The 24,543-nt window shown below is 39.6% G+C and overlaps 3 protein-coding genes across 5 annotated transcripts; all 3 read right to left on the minus strand.

The window, feature by feature from the left end:
• Window positions 1–1,040: 1,040 nt before the first annotated feature.
• Window positions 1,041–5,567, minus strand: ssr4 (signal sequence receptor, delta). Its single transcript, XM_058642499.1, has 6 exons — window positions 5,391–5,567; window positions 4,921–5,039; window positions 4,754–4,828; window positions 3,791–3,880; window positions 3,600–3,665; window positions 1,041–1,627 (listed from the first exon to the last, which is right to left on the minus strand). Exons 1-6 carry the CDS (start codon window positions 5,437–5,439, stop codon window positions 1,523–1,525), a joined length of 504 nt encoding a protein of 167 aa, XP_058498482.1. The 5' UTR covers window positions 5,440–5,567; the 3' UTR covers window positions 1,041–1,522.
• An 808-nt stretch (window positions 5,568–6,375) lies between these two features.
• On the minus strand, window positions 6,376–18,839 carry LOC131468797 (rho GTPase-activating protein 4-like). Of its 2 annotated transcripts, none has more exons than XM_058643398.1 (22): window positions 17,328–18,839; window positions 15,733–15,822; window positions 15,381–15,552; window positions 15,113–15,275; window positions 14,916–14,978; window positions 14,703–14,831; window positions 14,486–14,614; window positions 14,179–14,400; window positions 13,988–14,089; window positions 12,979–13,158; window positions 12,771–12,855; window positions 12,551–12,578; window positions 12,314–12,413; window positions 12,134–12,194; window positions 11,972–12,049; window positions 11,724–11,852; window positions 11,409–11,514; window positions 10,329–10,556; window positions 9,585–9,640; window positions 9,242–9,482; window positions 9,108–9,156; window positions 6,376–7,514 (listed from the first exon to the last, which is right to left on the minus strand). In XM_058643398.1, exons 2-22 carry the CDS (start codon window positions 15,797–15,799, stop codon window positions 7,329–7,331), a joined length of 2,574 nt encoding a protein of 857 aa, XP_058499381.1. In that variant the 5' UTR covers window positions 15,800–15,822; window positions 17,328–18,839; the 3' UTR covers window positions 6,376–7,328. The 2 variants fall into 2 exon arrangements, with proteins under 2 accessions (XP_058499381.1, XP_058499380.1); XM_058643397.1 differs by lacking the exon at window positions 17,328–18,839 and adding an exon at window positions 16,105–17,299.
• Window positions 18,840–18,944: 105 nt separating this feature from the next.
• Window positions 18,945–23,103, minus strand: naa10 (N-alpha-acetyltransferase 10, NatA catalytic subuni). 2 transcript variants are annotated; one of them, XM_058643400.1, is made up of 8 exons: window positions 22,911–23,103; window positions 22,656–22,754; window positions 22,467–22,525; window positions 21,703–21,748; window positions 20,763–20,878; window positions 20,597–20,641; window positions 19,616–19,700; window positions 18,945–19,463 (listed from the first exon to the last, which is right to left on the minus strand). In XM_058643400.1, the coding sequence occupies exons 1-8, from the start codon at window positions 22,929–22,931 to the stop codon at window positions 19,293–19,295; spliced, it is 642 nt and encodes a 213-aa protein (XP_058499383.1). In that variant the 5' UTR covers window positions 22,932–23,103; the 3' UTR covers window positions 18,945–19,292. The 2 variants fall into 2 exon arrangements, with proteins under 2 accessions (XP_058499383.1, XP_058499382.1); XM_058643399.1 differs by having other exon boundaries at window positions 18,945–19,470; window positions 19,614–19,700.
• Window positions 23,104–24,543: the final 1,440 nt, after the last annotated feature.

Consider the following 24,543-nt stretch of genomic DNA (forward strand, 5'->3'; position numbering starts at 1 on the left):
AAAATAACTAACACTGCTGTCACAACTATCAGACTACAGTAGGAATCTTTGAGGGACAGTGAAAAGTGTTTCTCTAGTTATTGCTGATGGAACCAGACTGGGCCACTAGGAAGATGTTTATGGGCAGCATGTGGCTCACAGGCCACCATTTGAATAGTCCTGGAATACTGAATTACTGTCTGTGGCATGTTTAAAGTTGGTGTATAAATTAGGGATAGTTTTATGTCACTTACCATACCAACATCTGTATCAATATCCACTGACACTAGCATCAGTCCCATACACTCCTTTTACCAAATTACACTTGTCTGTCCTTGTGTTTATTTTATTATTTTTTTTAAATAGGTTGGCACTTTATCACTACAGTGTGTCAGTCATGTGCATTCCTCACTTACTTTCTGATCACATGATTTGGTGGCAAATATCTCTCTCTTCAAAAACTCCATATTAAATAAGAATTAGAACTAATAAAAACTAAATTAAAACTAAGCATTTACAAAAGATCAAAACCAACAAAAACTGGCAAATCCACTCCAGTTAAATAATTTCTAATTCAAACTAATTTTGAAAACAAAAGTCACAACGAAATAAAAATGAAAAATCCCAAACTACTATAACCTTGGTTTGGTTGGCCACAAAACCTCACACCATAATAAAGCATAAAATGAATCTTTGTGGTTTCATTAACCACATGTCTAATAAAATTTGAATCAAAGAGGAGGAAAACAAATAGTACGAGTCCAATCCATCACAAAAGTAGTGTGTTTCATTCATTTCTTTCATTACAGGCAGCATAAATCTTCCACTGAAGAGACCATCTTTCATCAATTAATCTATGAAAGTGAAGTCTTGCTGGCACTGGTTATTGCTAGATACAGACTTAGTTTGAGGAATTGAGACATTTACGTCACTCACACCACCAGAAATTAAAAATAGATCCAACATTTTAAAAGGCATGTGATCCTGAAAGACACATCTTCCAGTCTGTCCTGGAGAAAAAGGGAATCACTAGGCTATCACATGAACCACCACCTTACAGCTGAAGAAAAACAAGCCATTTATTCATTTTATGGAGAGATTTTTCCATCTGGCTTGTTCACACCATCCTAGTGGAGTACTGACCTTTCTCCATTGGCGTTCAGCACAACTGTGTTCCACGCTCTACACCGAGGGATAATTTGGTCCAAAATATAGCAACATCTCTCATGCAAGACAGGAAACTAACATTTGTTTTATTTATTAATGTGGTCCAGGTTTATTTTTAATGGTTTCACCAAAGAAATATTACAAAATCCCATCCATCCATACTGACAGGACAAACTTCAGAAGAAACTGTTAAGTCATAAGACAGATGGCATACAGACACGGTCTGCATAAAAACAACACAAAGACTGCTCCTCTCATTCCTCATCCAAAAGCAAATCGAGTGGCAAAAATCCTGTTGGCTCGCCACAAAACTGGATGACGAATCATTGATCCACCACAGTTCAGTCTTTTAACCATCCAGTGATTGTGGGTCTGTTTATGCTTGGATGGTGCTCTTGGCAGTGAACGCCATGTAATAGACCAGGATACCGATGAGGGCAGCCACCACCTCAGTGGACACCCATGGGCCGCTCCACGCACCCTGTGGTGAGTTCAAGGGAAAAATATGATCAGCACAGGTTCTGTTGTCACACAGCTGACTGGGTCAGTCATTGGCAACGACTGACTTAGCGTAACATTACACTTATCTCTATTTAAGATGGACAAACATGTTTTCCCCAGATGTCAGAAACGAGGCTTTCATAGAGAAAACCCCCCTCCCCCCAGACCTGAATCAAATTTATCCAGTAGTGACGAAGAATCTACTCCCTTTTTTGAAACCTTAAGAATAGTGATTTGACCAGCTGCAACTTATTACATGATACCAGCTGTCCACTCATATGTGCCATGCTTTTATCACCTTTTTTCCTCTAAAAAGGGGAACATAAGTGACATCCCAGTCTATTGAAGAAGACTCCTCAGGAAAATGTTTCCCGACGTTGTAAATCAAGTGAGAAGTTGGCTCATTTTTCCATAGACTTCCATTCAAGTGGACTTTTCCTGCTGGTGGCTATTCAATATATTATTATAATATTTACGGCTGTAGAATTGTCCAAAAACGTTCGAAGAGTGAGTGCTTCTGCCCCTTTTACCAAGATAACTTTCACTTTTATCTGGTAGTTACCGGTCCAGTTAGGAATTCCGGTACTGAGAAGCTGACATCACAAACGTGTGATGCGCTGGTGAATCTTGTCCGTGATTTGACGGTCGTTCCCCGGAAGTCCTGAGGGCTACCACAATGACAAGTACATTGTCGCAAAGCTCTACTTCTCTGCTGTTTTCCAGTATCCGTCCATCTTCTACCGCTTTTTCTTCTACATGAGGGTCAAAGGGGGAGCTGTGGCAATCTCCATGAAATGGGGTGAAAGGTACACCCTGGACAGGTCACCAGTCCATATTGTTTTAATTTTCTAGACAGCGCGTTCTAGGAGTTGGTAATGAGAAGTATGAGAAGTACGCATGCCAAATCCTGTCAGGGACAACAGGATTGTAACCGAAGGGCTAATCAGCAAAATGGATGACTACATCCACTTTTTATATACAGGCTATAATTATAACACAATCATTCCTGTACCTAATTTATGGAGAGACATGGCTGCTGAAACAATGCCGTAACTCCTGGGTTTTTGGCCTGTAACACCCAGAACAAGTAGAAGGACATGAAGCCCCCATAAAAAAAAACATCACATTGTCACCCCACAGGAAAATGTGTTAGTAACCACCTTACCAAAATTTAGTAATTAAAAAGTCAAAAAGTATTTCAAAATTAAGATTTTGATCATGTAAAAAACAAAGGCAGTCATGTAGGAGCAGGTGCAGTGACTCACGAGTGAATGGGAGACCGCAGGTAAAGACACGCTGAACATTTTTATATCCACACCATGTTTGAGGAGGAGTTGAGTTAAGTATGGCTTCTGTGTGTTATGAAGCCATATTTTAGACATGCCTAAAATGTTTTGAAAAGACAACTGGAGAGAAACTATTTTGTGTTTTAACTTCATAATTATTTTCTCTGTCTTTTTTTCACATGTTCTCAGCCAATATTTTCGAACATATACAATGTGAAGACAAGAAATGCTGAATTTAATTTACAGTATCTTAAAGCTTTTACTTTCTGTTGTGTTTCTGACCACCTTGTCAATACAGACCATATTCTTCTAGCTCTGTATATACCAGATTTTTAGCTGCTTAATGCTCTTCCATGTTCAGTAGTTAATTGCCAAGTTAAAGAGCTTTACTCTTAGTTAAACGTTGCAGTTAAGTTGAGGGCTGAGCAACTTAAAAGCTCTGTACAGCAGAGAGGAACTGTACAATGATGCGATATTCAATGTTGAAGCCTTACATCAAGGGAAACCTTTCACACACGAGAAACCATGTGATCGATTGTTAAAATAAAATAAAATAAAATTAATACCGATTACAGATGCTCTAACTGAAGAGTGATAGGTTGGAGATTGTGTTAGACAGTTAATGTACAATCACATGTTCAACCTGACGGACTGAAAGAAACTCACCCTGTGGTCAATATTGACAGAGAAGAGAGGCTGGATGGCGTTGACATCTTCATTGTTTCTCTGAGCCTAGAACCAAAAACATTCACTAATATAAGTCAGACTAAATAGCCTTTGCAAAACAACTGGAGATCACTGGCAGAAAATGTTTAGTTTTTTTCCCCTACAGCTCATCTCATACATGCAACACAAACCTTGCGCAGGGAACTGTAGGACTCCTCGTCAAAGAATTTGACCTGATATGTTCCAGAACTGGCCTGTTTGTGGGGAAGGCTCCAGGAAACCTGACAAGAGACAACAAAAACACCCATTTAAACAATCCATCCATCCATCCATCTTCTACCGCTTTATACTGAAGGTTGTGTAGCAGCAGGGTAGGGCTGCAACTGATTATAATAATTGATTAATCTGTCGATTATTTTCTCTTGGTCCGTAAAATGTCAGAAACTGGTGGTCAGTGTTTACCAAACCTGAAGATGATTATGTTCTCAAATGTCTTGTTTTGTTCACAAATCAAAATGATTCAGTTTGAGTAATCAATTGATCAAATAATCGTTGCAGGCCTACAGCAGGGTGAGCAGCAGTGTGCTTTAAAAAAAATGGCATGTTTATGTCTTTAGTTTTAGAAAGCAATTACTCTGTTTAACAGAACAAAAACAAAATTACTATAACATATAATATAATACACATAAAATATATTGGCTCATCCCTAGTGTAATGGAAAATGACACTTATATTGCTTGTTTCACCATATAGGTGTGTGTGGCTTAGTTACACCATATGGCTGAACACTTTGACTCAATAAATGTGTTCACCTTTAACCTAATACATGCACAGATCAACTCAAACACTCTTCATTCAAACATTTACACCAAACTGATTAATTCCCATACAAAACTGATTTACACCCTATTTGAGAATCTCCCTGTTGCTTTAAAGCCCAAGGCCACAGTTCTCCTTCTACAGGCTTCTCTTTGCATGCTGCACAGATAAGCTAATGACATGACAACTGGCTATAAAAAAACTATGTAACTTTCTCTGTGATTCAAAACCATCTTGACCTGCCTCTAAAGTGTTGTTCAGGAGTATATTATCAAAACTGAGGCAGTTTGAGGTATTGGTGTCCGAAGGTAATATGGAGGAGGACACAACTATACCTGGTACTTCCCAACATCCTGGCCTCTGGTCACTGGGAACTGTCTTCCATTCACATCAGCATACAGAGTCACACTCTGGGGGGGAGACAATTAATCAGTGAGTTACTGATTTGACCACATCATCACATTGTCTTCTCTCAGTTGAAGGGCTGAAGGTGCACGGTTACCTGAGCTCCGTTGGCACAGGCCAGGCTGAGTTCAACGATGAAGACAGACTCGGAGGAGATGACAGCGTCAGAGGTGGTGTAAGCTGCCGGAGTGATCACTGGGTCTGTGCAGCTCTCTCCTGTCAACATAGAACACACGTGAGGTTAGTTAGAACCTCCAACACCTATGGCAAAGCCTTATAACACTCACTGGTTAAGGTCAAGGAATAGTCAGAAGTTATGAATATCATATATGGCAAATATGCATTGGAAGAATGTAATTTTGGATATGTGAAACTTTATTTTAACAAGTAATACCTGAATTGCGAATATCTGTAAGACAGACTAGCTATTAAATGTTAAAAAGACGAGTTACTCTTTAGTCACTATCTCAAGACATGCGAGTGATTCATGAAAGAGCCATTAGCATAGCCCCAGTTAGCATTGCAAGCTTCATTTAGTGCTTTTCCACCCGTTTAACGCGGTCTTACCCGAGCAGGCGGCCACCAGTAGGGCGAGGAAGGCGATTATTCGGATCATAGTTGTTTCTGGGCGGCTGTCTGACAGATTTCGTGGTCGTGGAGCTTCAACTACTGCACCGTACCGCTGCTTTCACGCCGACCGAGTAAAAGAAGTCCACCTCAGCTCACCGCTGCCAATACACTGCGCCTGCGCTTCAATGACGTGTACGTAGTGGCGCAAAGCTTTCTGGGAAAGTACTCAGAGTCGACACGTCATCATGTAAATTACGGCCCTGTGTTTGTGTTTACCGAGCCTTTTTGACGTTTAATCTCCAAGTTTGACGATCTGGAATTACCATTAAAGATATATGTGAGGTCATTTTCAGTAGTCGTTATTTCATCGTCACTTTTATTTTTTATTTAACCAGGAAAATCCCATTGACATTAAAATAGCCTCTTTTTCAAGGGAGTCCTGCAGCAAATACACAGACAAATAGACCAGCAGCAGATGTATAGTAGCTGTATTAAGTTCATTCAGGGTAGGGCTTATGACAGAGCTATGACAGGGCTATAGCTGTCATATTTTTATACTGTTACAATGTCATTTATATAAGCAGTTTAATAATGCATGTATTGAAAAACATTTAATGAACACTTAGGGTATGTCTTTCCAAATTGCATGCACTCCACTTACTAAGAATAAATTACATTAAAATTAGAACAGTCATTTTCCCAGAAAATGCAGTTGGAAAGTTGAGTCACCTCACTGTGGCCTGTGTGTTTGTGTATTTCTTTACATTCAGTGATGAGTGCTCATGCCGTTGCCTTTGACTTGTACACTTGCCTCCCTTCGATTTGTCCATACATTTTTCAAAAAGCATAAAAGTCCGAAATTAATAAGAAAAATAGTTGCATAACGGTTGTCAACAAGCCAAACATTTTTACATAAGATTTTTTTTAATTGCCTGAAAACTGTAGGAATTTGATCAGTAAAAAAAAGAAGGCAAAACATGACGACATCATAAAACTTTATTTTGTTACATATACATTTGGCAGCATTTATCATGTTTCTGATAACAAAAATATGTAAACTTACATAAATAAGTAATAATCTAGCTCATTACTTTAATAATTAGATAATTCTGATTATTTTACAAAATGGCAAAACAATCTGCTTGATTAATCAGTCTCAACTCTAATTTAGTTAACCTCATTGACATAAAACTGATGGATAAAAAAAAAACACCCATCTGTAAATTCTAATAATGTTCAGTGGCAATAGAAACTGCATGACTACAGTCAAAATGATCAAACTTCCCTCGTCTTGCGACTAATTAAAAACAAAAGAGGGCAAAAAATATTTATTTTGCAGCCCAGATATCCAGAGAATCATATGTTAGTCAACAACTCCTTACAAATAAATATACAGTTTTTGCAGCTACAATAGTCACTTTTTTACTTAAATTTTGAAAAACAAACATTTTATGAAGAACATTTGTGCAACAGTATGTAGATGAACAAGTGCTGACTTGAAAGTCAACTAGAAAGAAATCACTTTTATGAGGAAGACCTGGCCAAGACAGCTCACCACTTATATTTCAGATAAAACAACCCACCACATATATGCGCTTGAAAAAACATTGGCTTGAAATGGAAATGGTTGAATATCAACACCTACACAAATCTGTGCAATTCAAGTAATCCACAGTTTACACAATGTGCTGCTGCTCCACCATCACAACAGGGATCTGCTGCACAAACCATGAATGAGAACGCCTCCGAGGCAAGAGCCATCAAATGAAAAGAAGCCCGGGCGAATCACAGGGCGTTCAGAAGTGACTCTGGGTCAGCAGTGTCAGTTTTCTAGAAATAGAAGTGCTGAAAGCTGCTGTCAGAACACGTCACCACACACTTCACTTTTCACTTATAACCTCCCCTCTCTCTTTTCATGTCATCTACTAATGCCTCTCAGTCCAGTGGATCTACTGATTTAAAAAGCCCCCCTCCTTTCCCCCTGCGTCCATCCCGCTTCCCTTTCCTTTGGGCAGCTTGGACAGAGGGAGAGGAGGTGGTGGAGGAGGAGGAGGAGGGATCCTGCGATACTTGACGAGAGAGGAGTTCCTTGAAGACCGAGTCCATCTGGCGACAGACCTCCTGTGAGACGAAATAAACAATGGTGATGAGTGAAGGGGGGGGGGAAAAAACTTATTGTCCATCTGTCTTATGTTTATGACTTTATGATTGTAATAAAAGCCAGTAAATGTCAGTGTCATCAGTATTTAAAATGACACTAAATATAAGAGTGTGTGCGTGTATACCTAATTGAACATATTAAATAATTTACTAATGTTCAACAGGCCAGTGGGTTCACAGGCTGTGAAAGCTCACTTGGCTACTGCTGTGATCTTTCCAAGAACAGAACTTCCTTTGTTTCTAAGCATTTTAATTTATTACGGTGAAGGCATCCCTCAAGGAGACTTTAACCTTCAACTAGACGTGTTGCAGAACATCTGGATGAAAATCTCATGATTAGTAACTCGCTAGATCAGAGGTCTCAAACTCGTGGCCCATGGGCCACATGCAGCCCCGCACGTCATATCGAGTCATAATGGGAACTGAACACATAATACTAAATATGATTGTTAGCCATTGTCATCAACAGTGAGCAAAATGTTTATAATAATACATTTGTATCACACGTTTAAATGTATTACATTTAACATAAAATTTCATACATACAAGCTTTAGTGTTTTTATTACAGTTGTCCGTATGTTATTTACTTATAAAAAAGATCACTTGTACCGTTAAACTACACAACACTATGTATTGTTCCACATCATAACAAAAAAACACATTTACTCAGAAATTATGTGAAATGTCATGGATATCGTTGTTTTATTATCATGATGGAATATTGTAATATGATTTTAAGCTCATATCACCATAGCAGTTTCTTGTTTTATGCGGACTATGTGAATGCAAAGGGTCCCCAAACCACCAGGGGGCCCCAAAGCTGCATGTTCGGCCTCGTCTGAGGAGAATTAAAATAACCCGTCTTTATCTGTAGCTGTCTCGTGTTTATTAAATCACTTATGCTTAAAAAAAGTAAATGTAGGATATTAATAAAATAAGCTGCAATAATAAGATGCAGCTTGTGTTTTAATTAATTGTTTATTTTATTATTGTTTTGGTTTGTGAGAATGTGTTGTGTTCTTGCTTCCAAAATTTAAAATAAACATTTTTAAAATACACTCAAAATCCATTTTATTGACATATAGGAGGATTGTTGTTTTCCTTGTATTATATTTGTTTAAATCAGTTTAACTAACTGGGTGGCTCAACTTAAGAGGTTTAATTTTAACATGAGAGGTTATCATGAATTGTAATAGATTGTGGCATCTTCATGGATCATCTAAAGAGTTCGGAATCTCTCCATCATAGAGAAATTAGGGCCCCCCAAACAGCAGATTGCATAGGGCCCCAACTAAGATAGAAACGGTCCTGCATATCACAGTTTTTCCACATGGACCCCTCATGACTAAACTGGACACTCATTGGTCCGCAGGTCATTTGAGTTTGAGACAACTGTTAGATACTGGCATTTAAAATCAGCAGCAGATTGTAAAATCCACTCACACTACAAAATTTATCTATTAGGGTGGTAAAAATATTATTCAAAAGGTGTTTGCTGCAGCTGATCGATCATAAAACATGATGGAATAGGCAATTTAAAAACAAAAACAGACCTTGTCTACTTGAACACCAACATCCTCTGAAGATGAGTGTTCCTGGATCCTGCATACAGATAAATAAATTAAATAAAAATAAAATAAATCCACACAAATTAGTCATCAATGCTACAACATTTAATGGTACTCACAGTCTGTGAACCAAGAATGGAGACGGGGCCCTCCTCGGCCTGCACTGTGGCCCAACAGGAAGCTGAAACATTAACTTTACTCCTGGTGCGATGGCTCCCCCTGCTGTTAAACACGTTAACCTGTTTCGATCAATGTCAAAACTGCTGCTGATGTCTCTGTCTCTGGGACGTTCATCGCTTGTCTGTGATGGTGCTGCAGACAAGCTGGTGCTGCTGTCAGCTAAGGAAAACGTTTCCAACTCTGGAGCACATTGTGATTACACATTATTTTTATTAGAATCAATAACACACAAAAAAAAGTCTTGGGAGGAATGATGAGACCAGGATAAGCACGTAAACTTACCATCTTTGCCATGACTGTACTCTGCTTCTCCATCTCCTTCTTCAATAAGAGACTCACTGTGAAGAAAACACCCACAGATAATCATTGCAACACACAATGTGTGTTAGTTAATTTATCTTTAAAGGCATTTTCTATGGGGCAGGTTGTGTAGCAGCAGGTTAGGGCTGCAACTAACTTACTTTAAATTATTTATCGTTGATTAATCTGTAGATTATTTGTGTCAAAAAATGTCGATTAGTGTTTACCAAATCTGGAAATTATGATGTTCACGATGTTCATGTTCACTTTGTCCACAAATCAAAATGATTCCGTTTAAATGATTTCTTTGATAAATGGAGCAAAAGAAAAGTCAAAAATGCACATTTCAGAGATGCATTTACATTTGAGATCAAGGGCCTGGCAAACAGCAGCAATTGGGTAAAAGTCAAAACTGTTGAACGTTAAAACTTGCTGACATTCAACATTTAGAAACAGAAAACCTGGACTCATTCAGGATTGCTGGTTTTTTTAAATGAAAATCAGACTGAAAAGTTATTCCAAAACCTAAAAGTTTCAACATTGCAAGATGTCCAAAGAATAAAGATTATGACTCCAATGTTACAAATTTAAGAGAAGTAAGAAGGAATGAAGAGCTTCCGATTTTTTGAGACACAGAATGCGCTCCATAAAAGTAAAATCTTAAATATTTAAATCTAGATACCGTCTCAATCTCTCGACCATTATATTATGTTTGTTGTGTCTTACCAGTCGTCCTGTTCCAGTGTCATGCATTTCTCATACACTGGACCCTGAACTTCACTCTGGCTGGGGAAGATGCTCTCGTGCTGGATGATGATGCTCGTCACCAGAGCGTTGATCTGAGGCTGCAGGGTCACAGCATCTTCTTCCTGAGCGCCTCTGACTAGAGAGGGACCAAAACACACAGCCAGGTTGTAAGGCTGCATCATGTTCTCGTCACTGTACTGTGACACACTGGAGAGGGAGGCAGAGAAATAAGAGAATTACACAGTGAAAAATCAAGTAGAATGAATACAATGTAGAGGAGTATTGGACTCCTAAAGTGGAGCATGACAAAAAACAAAACATTAGGGTTTAATCTATACTGAGGTGGTTTCTGTCATTTCCGCTTTCTGTTTTATTTTGGCTTACTTGCTTTAAATGTTTTCGAAATTAATGTTGACGTGTTTTATATGTCAGGTAATGAGTTGGAATAAAGTTATCTAAAAAAAAGTTGAAGCACAGAGATAATATATGATTTAATAGATAACGGATACTTTATAAACAGTCAAACAAATTCATCGTTTCATTGTATTTCAACTCAAGAACAGCTTATACTGTACTTTTATGTAAAAGTATGTATTGGATGGTCTGAAGTACATAAGACTAAAAGTGTAACACAGAATTGATTGACAATTTATACGCCATGCTTTAAATAACAGTCAAACCAGGCAGGGTGGACAAATTACAAGGGTTAATGTCTACATAAAATGTTTTTGTGTCCGTCTGTGGTGTGTTTTATCTCCAGGGTCCATCTGTCCATCTTATTTGTGTCACGCTACATGTGTTAATAAATAAATCCTGACTTGAGTGACTGTATTGCACAATTGCTTCATAAGCTGTGTTAAAAACATATATATAAAATAAACAAATCTATTTTGCCAATGTTCCACTCTGTTCCATCATATTTATAATCAGATCTAATAAAACATCAGCGGAAAAAAAAAGTGTCCTTCCTCTTTGTAAAAGGAAACGTGTTGGTTTCTGGTAAACTCTTCTTCAGTTATTTTTTGCCTTTTCAATATAATATAGAGTTGCAACACTTACTGATAAAGGAATGCAAAGAGATACCGCATGACAACGATGACTGGATCTGGATAGGAAGCGATGACTGTTTTGAGCTGAGCTGCTCTCTCCGCCTTGCTCTTGATTTCTGATAAATATCACAAAACAAAATAGATGACGATAAAAGATGAGTTTCTGCTAAGCACCCATAGCCACAGTTTCAGTTATTTCAGCAAACACACCCACAATCAGGCCCGTCAATCATGAGCTTTTCATGAGCGTTTTCCTCCTAACCCCAAACTGAACTCAAACCTTGTGTTTTCTAAAATTCTAAAAGTAAATAGACGACACACTCACGAGCATACTCCAGGAGTTGGTTGGTGCTGTCGATGGGGAAGAGGGGATTGTTCAGGCTTCTAAAGTAAAGTTTCAGCACACCAGCCACAGAGTCCATGTCATACGTCTGCTCGGCCAGGGGGTCTTGTCCTGTAAGTAAGCCCATGGCACACTGCCCCACATTATTAATGCTCCACAGTGACGTGAGCTATTCTGTGCGAGACCGGTCCATCAAACATGCCGACAATTATCAAAGCAACCAGACCTACCTCGCTCGAATGCATCCCTCAGGTTGTTGACCTCCGTCTGAGACCCAGGCACTCTAAATATCCCTTCATGGTGGAGACCTGATGGACAGACAGGGGGACATGAGGGTTTGCCTAAGAGCTACACAAGTCCTCCTGCAGGTTCACTGTTACTTGAATACTCACCATTGAGGTTTATGAAGCAGATACAACTTTCCACAACAATTGGAATCTGTTGTCCTGATGCCTGGATGAAAGAAATGATGCAATAAGTTTCACAAGTGTGGCATGTAAGTGCAAATGCCTGCCCTCAAGGAGAATAATGAACTGAGTAACCTGCTGGGAGAGGAAACTGTGAGTTGATACCTGTATGAAGGACATCATGTCTCCATTGAAAAGCTTGTGGTTGTGGGTAAAACTGGTGCTCGAGTGATTCCTTCTGACACGCATGGACTTCCTACCGTGTCTACAAGGCAAAAATACCATGTTGTGAAAGTCACATTTTGCCACACTGCAACACAAGTTTCAGCATACAGTAATATGGCTTCCACAGATAATCAATAGGGCATGATATCCATACATTTCACAGCATTTATAACCTACCTAGGTTGATATCCATTTGAAGCATCAGCTAGGAAGAAAGAGAGGATTAGAATAGGTTAAAGCAGGAACAAGAAATGGGAAATACGCTGAAGATCGTTTCAATGCTTGGCGAGCAGATTAAAAAAAAAAACAAAGGAAAAAGGAACAACAATTTGAAAAAAGAACAACAATACTCTAATATACGTTTTGTTCAGTAGTTTGTCTTAAAATGCAGAAGTACCTTTTTCTACAGCCACTTTTAGCAGGTCGTGTTTGGCTTGCAGTTTAGATACAAGGGAACTGCCAACAAGGTACTCTTTGACTCTCTGTAAAAAAAAAAAAACAGACGTGATTTGAAATCAGTTATGCATCACTTAACAACCCATTGTAAAAAAAAAAAAAAAACAGAAACTATTGAGTGCATATGACGGTAGACTGCTTTAACTCACAGTGAAGTACATGTTTTCTATCTCCTGCAGGTTGGCCCTGCGCCGGGCCACACTAGGCTTGACGGTGAGATTTTCAATGCTGCCTTCTTTAGATGAACTACCATAGCTGCTGGGCTCCAGATCATCGTCAGCGATAGTCTCCACCAGGGAAGACTGGGCTGCCAACATATTCTTACTGGCCTATATGACAGTGGCACAACAATCACGCTGATTACCACATTTCTGCATATATCAATAACACAAAAAAGGTTTTGGTTAAACTTGACTTGAATAGAGATTTCGCAGACATGAAATGTGAAAAAAAAAAAAAATTTAAAAGGTGGATGTGTCGTTTCTTTTACTAACCTGAGACTGACCAAATGTTTGATCAACTAAAATACAGACATTTAAAGACAACACCTACATTCAGCTAACTCATTCTGTCATTGCTTCCCCAAATTTACAAGTTAATCTCCAGCCAAAGGGACAAAATAAAAATTCCTGTGTACAGGACACTTTGCATCCACTTTGATGAGGTACATTGAAAGCTCCACTGTAGATCTTCTATCAATCCCTGAGGACATCTTAGTAATCACCAAAACACTCCCACTTCCCTTTCTTCCTCCACCCATCCTCACTCTCACACATACACAGAGACTGAGGCCTCTCTTTCAGCTGTGGGAAACATTTTTCTCTCTATAGTCCTTTGGTAACATTATGTGTTGTTTATCTGTCTTTTAACATAGCATTACATTACTTGTCCAGACTGCATCTAGATAACTTGGAGCTGTGTGCTGCAGGAACAGCAGCAATTTTGATGATCAGATGACGTCCATAAGAAGCCAAAATCATGATTGTAAATCAAACATGATTGTCAAGTCCAACTGAGCGACCAGGTTTGTGTTTAGCAGTAGATTCCACCTCTGAAACTTCAGAGGTGGAAATATTCAGTGCGACTCATGTAGATACAGTAGATCAACAGAAAATGTGAGAATTAATTAATGACAAGAGTTGGCGTGTTGTATTCTACCTCCTCTGTTTCCAGGGTGACCGCTTTCAGTCGTGTCTGTATCTGTTTGAATCTGGTCTCCAGCTCACATCTCATTTCACTCTCTGCACTGACCTCAGAAATCTGTGGGAAAAGACAGGAGTCTAGAGATGATGTCAAAGTAAACGCATACAAGCTGATTATTCACAGAAAAAAAAAAAACACACACACACCTGGTCGCCGTCATGGGGCTGATAGGTGAAACGAAGGGGCATAGAGAAGGTGTTGTAGTTGTCCTGCAGGAAAGTGTCTCTGTCGTGGCTCTGTTCCAGTTCAGACATGGCCCCTTCAAGCTGCTTTAGCCCTGTGCTCAAGTTCTGCTGAGCCTGCCTCCGTTTGGACATGTAGGCCTGCAACACCCGGCCTAAAGAGAGGTGGTAGCCTACATCTGCACACTGACAGAGAAAGTATAAGCAGCTGCTTTGAGGAAATGTTAGGAAAAGACAGCAAACACATGACGATGTGAACTGACACACTCACATCAATGAGAGTAGAGATGTCTTGGAAGTAGTACTTATTCATGGAGGCATTGGCTGCACCCAGGTTTATGAGGTAGTCATTTCGGGCCTTGCTGCATTTCAGGTGTATCTCTTGAACCTTACCTTGTCTCTATAGCAGAGGGAAAATCCAATCATTGAGGCAAACAATCGACATGCATGCACATTAAACGAGATAAAAAGGTATAGTATACATTTACTTTTTCTATCAACCTCTCCAGTTTCTTTGCAGCACTCTGCTTCTGCTTTTCCTCCAGTTTCGCTGCCTCCTTCAGCTTTCCCTGTGCACACACATACTCCGAGTGGTACTGGTAGTATGTCCTCCATGCCTGCACGCAGATATAAACAGCGATGAGTTCTTGTTCGTTAAGGAAACTAAAAAAAATGTTCTGGGTATTTGGTTTCTCACTTACAGTCTGCAGCTCTGTGGTGCCCTTGAGTAGACCATCCTGTAGCTGAGAACAGACATCTTTACTCTGGAATAAATGCATCAAAACAAAAATACTTTCAGGGTCATGGGTTTAAGAAGTCAGAAACGCAGGTGAACAGAAACAGATACTGCTTAGAAATATGGCTTCATGTTTGTGGCTGGAGGTGCTTGTATTGCTACCTTTTTAGCAAGGCGTTGTGTGTACTCAAGACAGTAAGTGAGGGGGTGGATGAGGAAGTTGCAGCAACTCTCACTCAGTCCATTATGGTCCCTACTTTCCTGGCGTGTCTGAGAAAGCAGAGTCAGCCAGACCTTTGACACAGAGTGACTGCTGGTCTCCTTCCTGAGCATATGTAGAGAAGAGAGGTTACTCTTGTAAGATATGAGAAACGCTGCACAACTTCAAATGACCCCTAAGGCAGTCTAAGGCAGGACGGCCTTTCTTTACCTCTTAATTCTGGACGTAAACCTTTCAGCGAGTTTGTCCAGGGACCGTGCATACTCGCTTTCAATTTCACCCCGCCGCCGCAGGTAGTCTGTCAAATCCTGCAGCTGCTGGGTCTTCTGCTCAAGTTGCAAGTCCAACACCTTCAGTTGGTCTGTAAGCTGGCAGCGTACCTCTAAAGGATGAAGAGAAAACAGCAGACAAGGGGTAGAGAATGAAACTAATGAATCGGGCTCATTCGTTTCCTGCAGTTTCACTGCAGGTGTTAAACTATTTTTTCTTTTTCACAGGCAACATGAGATGTGAAGAAGGCACAGCTGTAAGAGTGAAGTAAAGATAGAAGTTATTATTTCACCTTTGATTTGTGTATCATAATCCACCACACCGACCTTCTCCTTCCGAAGTTTCACATGAGAATTCATTGTTGCTCCAACCGGGTGAAATTCTGTGTAGAGGAGGAAAATATTTTTATATTTATTATATTTTTCTTTCACCATCCAATGTTTAAATGAATTCACCTTCTCCAGTGCATCCAACATTTTTTTAATCTGTAATTTGCATGCAAGCTATTCTGTGTTTCTGTGCTGTGCAGTGAAGGCCTGATATGACCCACTGTTGCAGCCATGCTCAAGCTTTCACACGGTTAGTGCTGAAACATCCCCACTGCACAAACCATGCCAACTTCCTCTTGCCACAGAAAGAAAGAAAAGCAACACTTTGATCTTACTGTAACACATCTCTACACACTGGTCACCCTCTGCTGTGCTCTGCTGAGTGGTAGACAACTAGAAAACCAGCTGGCGTGTGCCGTCTGCTGCACCGGTCACGCTGCAGAAATGCACGAGGTGCAAAAATAGCTCTACATCTCTGCTGCCCTGAAAATAGGATGCACCACAGGGCGTACAACTCTGTGGGGACTTTTCCCCCCAGAAAACTACTCTTGTTGTGATAATTACTTTAAAGCATCAAGCATAAAACAACAAAACACACTTCTTTTGACCCTGTCCTTCTACAGCAGACAGTGTTGGGTGAATTTGCCTAAGCAACGTTTAGGTTCAGGTTTAGCTGTAAATAATGATCTTAGACGACAGGTTTACACTTGAGAGGTTCGGTTTCACTTTCTAGTCCATTTTTATCATGTGTGGCATCCTGCTGTTGAGTGTGACTGGAACATGTCAATGCATGACAGTCACACGATCAGGTGTCAGGCCTTTCACAAATTGAAAAACTAACATCTAAGTGACTGATGTCTGAAAGATAAGCTCTACTGGGCAACATTTAATTGTAAACAGAAAGCGTTGGGTATTTTGTAGCCCTCACAAACACCCTGCCTCCACCCGCTGACTTCCCCCGTTTTTGAAAATAGGCACACGTATGTCAGTCATCAGCAGCTGGTTCAACTGAACGGTGCATCATCCATTCTTTCCCAACTGACTTAAAATGTCTCTGCAATACTTTGGCAATCCCAAAACCTCCCTGCAGAAAGGAGTGCGTCTCATTTTTCCAGCATGTCACCCTTTTCCACCAGCTTTTTCATTCTTTCTCTGTGTGATCAGCAGTGAATCACCACCTCCTGTTGTCACAATCTGCTCTCCTATTTTAAACAAGTTGCTCTGAACCTGCGAGTCACTCGTTTTCTCAGTGTGCTTTTAAAGCAATGATGCATTTTTCAGACCTCGTTTCCACACGTACCAACACACAGATGCTGCCTGAACCATGGGACATTAAAGGCCTGAGGGCTGCATGTGTCTGCAGCCAAATGTAATGAAGCTGAAACAAACAAGCAAGACCAAACCTTCCGAACAGTATGATACTACACTTTGCTACAAAAAAACCCAAAAAACATTATTCATTAGTTTATTAGACCCAAACTAGCAAGCTGTCCTGTCTTGGTGCTACAAGTAAAGAAGTGAAAATCCAAAGAAAGTTCAGAAACAAATGGAGTCCTACCTGATGAGGAGCAGTCTTGACAAGTCTCTTCTCCAGATTGAGAAAACCAAATAATGCCAGTTAATAGCACAGTAAGCACTCAACTGTTTCACCACCCCCTCACATTGGACATGGATGGTTGTGGGTGGAGTAGAACTCATTTCTCTGACACTCGCTCTCTTTCTCACTCCTCATCTCACTCACACATTCAGTTTGAGGCGTCAGTGTGTGATTGTGCAAATGTGTGACGAGAGAAAAAACTCTTTTGAGTCAAGTCCTTCTTCTTTATTTTATTGCTGCCTCTTGAACCCCACAGCAGGTTTTCAGTCCAATCAGACACCAGCTGCATTCACTGATTAGTCCCTCCTCACTGGCTTTTCACTGCTCACTAAATGAAATCAGTGGCTATAGAGTTCCTGTAAAAAAAAAGGAGAAGCCATGAATATTTGAGCAGAGGATTTAATCTGCATTCTGTTTACATAGTGTGATCACCGAGTCAGAGGTTATTTGATTTCAAACTGAAAAAGAAAAAGAAAAAAGAAGTGATTCCCAATCTGTGACAAAGCAGCAAACTTTCTGAAAGGTCAGTCTGCATAGTCAGCTCTTATCTGTTATGTACTTCTCTCTCACTCCTTCTTCCTTCCTCAAATAAACAGTTGGCTGATGATGTTACATAATCACCACCAGAAGCAAATCAATTAAAGTGGCATCAGAGCCAGTACAGAAAACACACACATTGAGGAAAGCCATGTTTTTAATACCGGAACCCTAATCTTATTCATAGTGTGAATGTATGACTTATCAGGGTTAAAGTGGGGTCACATGGATCAAAAGCTTCCAGAGTATCTTGGTGATCAGTTGTAAACAAGGAACGTTGCAGTAAAGCTCAAATGTTCGTTGTGGCAAGAGTTTTATCAACATCACAATGTTGAGATTTTCACTCACGCCCCACGTTATCTATCAAAAACTCACATTTTAGATTATAAAGTCCAGTTAATAACATGCAACTGTGTCACAACACGCTCTGATGCAGGAAGTAGATATTAAGATCAGATGACAAACTGGTTGGTCAGAGGTTTGCTTTACGGTAAGATAATGACCAAAAAAAGTCTGAAGAAAACTAAAAACAGCGTCAACTAGGACATTACACCATTACACCAGTGCATTACATCAGTTTCAGGGATTGAGAAATATGGTTTAGACTGTTTTCGTGTTCCATGTGTAGCATTATTCTGCTGGTTTAAGTTTTAAAGTTGTGTGAAAACTGATGGTTTGTTGCTTTCAGGCCCTAAATCATTGCCATCACTTCATATGTGGGAAATCATGTGTAATACTCTCTGCCAGTGCGATTTTCAATGTCACCACTAGTAGCTGCCATAGCCTTGCCTGTTCGTCTACCAATTGGATATATTTAAAGTATCTTTATACTTCATTTGCATGAAATTTCACTATAAATTGTGTAGTACATCATTTACCACCTGTGTCAATTACTTTGTTTTAGTTAATTTATACACATTTTATTGACCTGGCAAATGTAATTATTATTCTCACAGTAGCAACTGACAAAATCTACACGACAAGATAAACAATTGTGTTACTTCTACAAGCACTTAGAGAAAATGAAAACGTGTACCAAAGTATTATTTGAAAGATTTATTTGCAGCAATTCTGTTAAATAATTACCTGAAGAGCAGAAGTTGTTTTCAATTATGTAAATCCCACAGAACTTAGGGATCATTTGTGGTAATAACAGAAATCAGAAAAAAACCTTGAACTCAAATATTGATTTTAGCGTCATTTAGCTATCAACCAATTTCATGTCATTATCCAAGACTCTTTCTTTATCACTGCAAAAATGAATGATGGAAACAACTATGATGCACAGGCGGTCACAGTTTGAGAAACCAGAGAATTTGTCATGAAAATTGTCAAATAGATAAAAAGAGGGAGTGAAGGATGAATTTAAAAATGTCTAGGACTGCAGTGTCATTGTGAATCAGAGGACGAATCTTTAACGTCTGTGCTTTCCGTTGCCTCGCTGACTTCACTCAGCTCTTTGCTCTCTCCTCCGCTGTCTCTCTCGCTCTCTCTCTCCTGGTCACCACAGCCACCAGACGACGCCTCCTGGCCGGCCGAACGTGCCCCAGGCTTTCTCAGCTGTGGGACATGCACAGCGAAAGGGGACACATTCTAGATTACAATCTGCTCATGAGACCTCAGAACAGCTACACATCAACTGAGGCAATGAGGTGGTGTGGTGAAAATCATGTCAATGAAGATGCAGCACAGCGAAAATATCCAATAGTCACCTCATCAGCCATGTGGGCCAAATCTCTCTTCATGGCGTAAGCGTCCTCCCCATCTGCATAGTATTTAGGCTCAACCTCACTAATCCTGTAGAGGAACAACAATATAATCTGTTAGGCAATTCAGGACATCGTTTCATAAATTAAAGCTTTAGTGCCTAATTTTTTAAATATAAGCAAATGTTCATTACATTCAAACCAATGTCAAGTGAGTTCTCACAATGCTGATCAAGTCTATCAGCTCCACACAACTCCTGTGCAACACTAGCCCTGTTTTGGTGACAGAAGTTGGACACTAGGGCTTTAATGTATTCAATCTTAATATAATATTGTGAAAGTTCATTATGTCTTCTGATTGAACTTAGTTTTGGTTCCTTTTTTAGACTAGTTAACAAGGTAAAGGAAAATGTACTATTGTCTAAAATATGAACCAAAAAAAAACTATATTGAATCTTACTAATTGCAATGACTTTATCATTGTTGAGTCTAAATTACTGAGCTCAAATAATCTTTGAGGACTTTGTTCTGGCAGGATTTTACCTCATGAGAAGAGTCCATATCTAGGCCATTCCAGAAGTGAATGGTTGGAGGCTATAAAAACCCAATTAACAGGAATGATGCTCGAAAACATTACCAATAAAACAAGTTTGTAAGGTTATATGGTTCTGGTATCTTTTGTAAGCACAAAGAAGTGAGCCTGATGGAATCATTAATAATTTAATTAATATTTTTTGAGTGTTGAGAGTGAATTTAAGTTTTTTTTTCCTGATTATAATTACTTATCAGTCATGTATGATGATAAAATGGGAAAGCATTTTCAGACTTTTCTACTGTCCATGCCTGTAATAAGTGAAAGTTGTTTAACAAATGAGACTTGACCACTTATGAATCTATTTCTGTATAACCTATGTATGACCATGGAAACAAAACCCACATTTACAAAACAGTAAAAATACATAAATACTGGTAACAAAAAGCACTTACTGGAATTTAAGCGTATTGGAGTACAGGTGCAGCGCCGCTCGGTTGCTATAGTGGGTGGGAAATTGGTTAGATTTGCAAAAATGGGAGAATTGACAGACAGTCAGAGCCTAACCTAGAAAAGGACAACAAAATGAAAGGTTTGGAGCCAGCCAACAGCTTGCAATACCTTTTACGAACATGAAGTGAGACATATTTAGCGTTAAAGTTTTCTATCATGGCCCGGCTGGCCTGATCCATCAGCTTCTGAGCAAGTCCCAGACGTCTGTGAGAGCGCTTCACTGCCTGGAAAACAAAGACAAGGTTTCTATTACACAAAAGAAGCCAGACAATTATAACAATTATTAAAATGACAACAATTTTAATGTTACTGCAGGTCTGTTTATGACTTACTCAAACCATTAAGACCATAGAGTTCATATCAAAACTGATGTAGTCTACTGGTTTGAAAAGTGAAGATTAAGAAGTAGGGCAGAGATAGCACCAGGGGCAACTCAATGGAAGTCTATGAGGGAAATTAGGCTTCTTCTCATTTGATTTCAACATCAAACTTTTTGAGGAGGTCATCGTCTCCCTTGCTAGTTTCAGCTCTACTTCATTTGCACATGATGTCAGCTTTGTAAATTAAGTTCACATATGGCACATATGAGTGGACACCGGTGTGTTTGGCACCTAGTATCATCCAATAGGAGCCTAGTTGCAGGTGACATCTGTGAACTGCCGTTTTGAAAAACTGACATTGTGTCGATCAAATTGCAAACCTGGAGGTTTTAAAAGCAGGAGTTTTACATTCTTATGGACAACATCACTACTGATTGGAACTTGGTCTCTCTACGATAAACTATAACAACACAGTGTTGCTCCAAGAGAGCATGGTTTTCAACCATTTTATATGAACTCCCTGTTCATTCCAATTGAAAAATTCCAATTGAAAAATTCCAATTATTCCGATGTTCAATTGGTCACCATTGGTACTCAATACAGACAGGGTGAATAAATGCATTTAACCATGTTATAATAAGGACAAACATGATGGATTGCTCCTTCAAAATAGGCACTAATTACATAAATAATGGAAGAGACATAGGAGGTGTATTGTTCAGACTTACGAGGGATGTGATGTGACCATGGGGTACATCATCTGGGTCCTCCTCCCTGAAAAGAGTTCACAAATACCACAGTAAACAAGTGTTTGTCCAAGTGATGTATAGCAACAGGGACGTGCAGTCAGAGCCTCACTTGTCATCAAGAAAACTAATAAACTAATAATGATAACATAAAATAAATAAGTCCACATGTCTGTACAATGCATTTGTTTTCTGTAATAATTGATAATTTTTGTCAAAAACCCTGCATTTGCACATTTCCTGCTCAAATTCAGGGGAGAAACGCAAGGTGCGGCAGCAGCGAGACTCACCCCGAACTGTGCTATCCCTCACACACTGGATTGATGCATGTATGTCTCCAATATAATACGTTTATTATACACCCTGACTTTCCAAAGTTTGTCTATTATCTTTAATGAATGTCTGTGAAAACTGCAGTGAAAAGGCACAAAGTGAGGCAGACAGTACCTTGCTGCACTGAAAGGGGAGCATGTGAGCCCAACAGGTGCTAGTTACTGCTGTGCTTGGAGGGTGCAGAGGAAATGTTTTTCATCTCCTCCTATAAATGTAACATTCTTTCTTAGCCAAATATGCACATTACCTGTGTGTGTGTGAAAAGAATGCAGATGAGATATGAAACATAACCAGTAGTCAATGTGTATGCTACCAAGTGAATAAGCTACTTTTGGGTTCATATATTTGATAAATGCCTCACCAGCCATGAACCTGTTGAGCAAATGTAATATTACTGTATCACAGATACTCACATCTTTGCCAACACATATCCCACAATTTTGCCATTTTCGTCCTCTGCAATATATGAGAGCTGCGTGGATGGAAACACACAATACAGAGTCACATAAAGAAATGTAAAACTGGAAGGATTAAGTTCCAGACAGCAAAGTAGTGGTGTAAACAGAACAAGCAGAAATGTGGAAAACAATGCAGCGTCTCACCTGAGGCCAGGACAATCCGTGGTAGAAATAGTATTTCATCTGGTAGTTTTCAGGAAGACACAGCAGGTTACAGTGCTGCATATTCATAAGGTCCTCCGGCTGTAACGACACAAAAACTCATTGTCAGTAATGTGTGTGGGACAAAGAAAAACATTTTTATTGGCGGAAGTTGGTCTGCTAATGTGTAGGCTACGGTAACTAGCTTAGCTAGCAGAGGAAACAGCATGGCTGTCGAGAGAATTTCCGCACACTCACCCTTGCGTTTCGTATGTTCATTTTGTTTGGTGGTTTACTGGATGTACTGCGGAAACAGAAAATATCTGTACAACACGGGTCGATCAATGCATAATAGTTAGTGTATCAAGTTTAAATGGCTAGTGTCGCTAGCTAGCTCAGTCGACTTGTCAGCAGACACGGGAGGGGAAGAAGGAACGTGCCACAATAACGGCAAGCATTTCCGGTCACAGTGTGCGCCGGAACTTCACAGTAAAAGTTGTAACCCTGGCAGGCGACACACAAGCATCAGGACTTTTATTTTGAAGTCAAAGTGTGTAAAGATATTTAGTTTTTTGTGTGCGACTAGAAAACAGTGGAGGTTGATGCTCTTTGAAACGGGGAAAGCTAATTTTTGCAAACAAAGAACTAGAACAAGGAAATTAAAACTGAAATGCTAGTGTTTTCATTTACAGTGTATATGTACAAACAAAAATGGGCTATATTGCAAATAACACACAATGACCAGCTATTTGTCTACAGACTTCCCTCGCAAAATCCACACAGGACCAAGGCAGAAAAGACTGCAACGGTGCCAATCAAAAACTGGTTCCGTCTTCCAGACATTTGCTCAATGATCATGCAGAAGCCCAGCGTCGTCCTACTGCTCCATTGACTCCAAGAGAAGCTGAGTTTTACTGGACTGCCACATTTGTCCAATCACGGTTGAGATCACTGGAGTGAGTCATTGCTGTCCACATATAACAGTTGAAGCAGAGTTTGAAGTGGTTTTAATGCGAGGCTGCTACAGGAATACAAAAATCACTGCTACAAAAGGGCCTTGGTTTACGCAGACTGCCATCTTGTGTCATTAGTTTCTAGAGCAACCCAAACAAACAAACCAGAGCATGTATTTTGCATTTTGAAGTAGAAGCTCATTGCGCAAACAAACAAGAATGACACTTAGGTTAAGGTGGGGTGAGCAGAGGAAAGCTATAGATATAACTAATTCTTACACACTGGACCTTTAAAATATTTTGTTTACTGCATTGACTTGGATCCACATTACCCGACTGAAGTGATTCAGAGGTGATTTGTTTAGGTTGATGTGACTCAGATCCAGTAATCTGTCATTTCCAAATTTTAAATCAGACTTATGTCACTGCAGAAAGTGGTCCTAGATTGGAATAGCATATCTGATTCCTGGGTATGTGACATAAATGAGAACAGACTGGTTTAACTTCTTCATCTTCTTCTGTTGGGGTTTATTGGTGCTGATCATTGGGTCATTGCAGCCAAACAACAAAGGAGGAGAATGTGCACATGCATGAAGACTGTTTCAAAGGACAGATACCAAAGTTAGATGCAAGACACTTGTAGTTGTCGGCTTGTGAACCATATGCATCAAATCAGAACCAAATCAGAATTGAATAACATTTGAAACGTGAACAAATCCATGGGCAGCATCACTGAAACCTCATCACACACTCACCCTAACCATAAGCTGTTCATTGACTAATCATAACTTTAATTTAACCACAGCTCACATCACACCCCCAAAGTTAGACAAACAGGTTCTGCCTCATTGTTTATTAACCAGACTTTATTTATGTATATTTAAAGTAATGTAATTTAAAGATACACATTTCTTTTATCCCTCCCATTTCCCTTTCCT

This window comes from Solea solea, chromosome 11, assembly GCF_958295425.1.
Source record: "Solea solea chromosome 11, fSolSol10.1, whole genome shotgun sequence".
In the NCBI taxonomy this organism is placed as follows: domain Eukaryota; kingdom Metazoa; phylum Chordata; class Actinopteri; order Pleuronectiformes; family Soleidae; genus Solea; species Solea solea.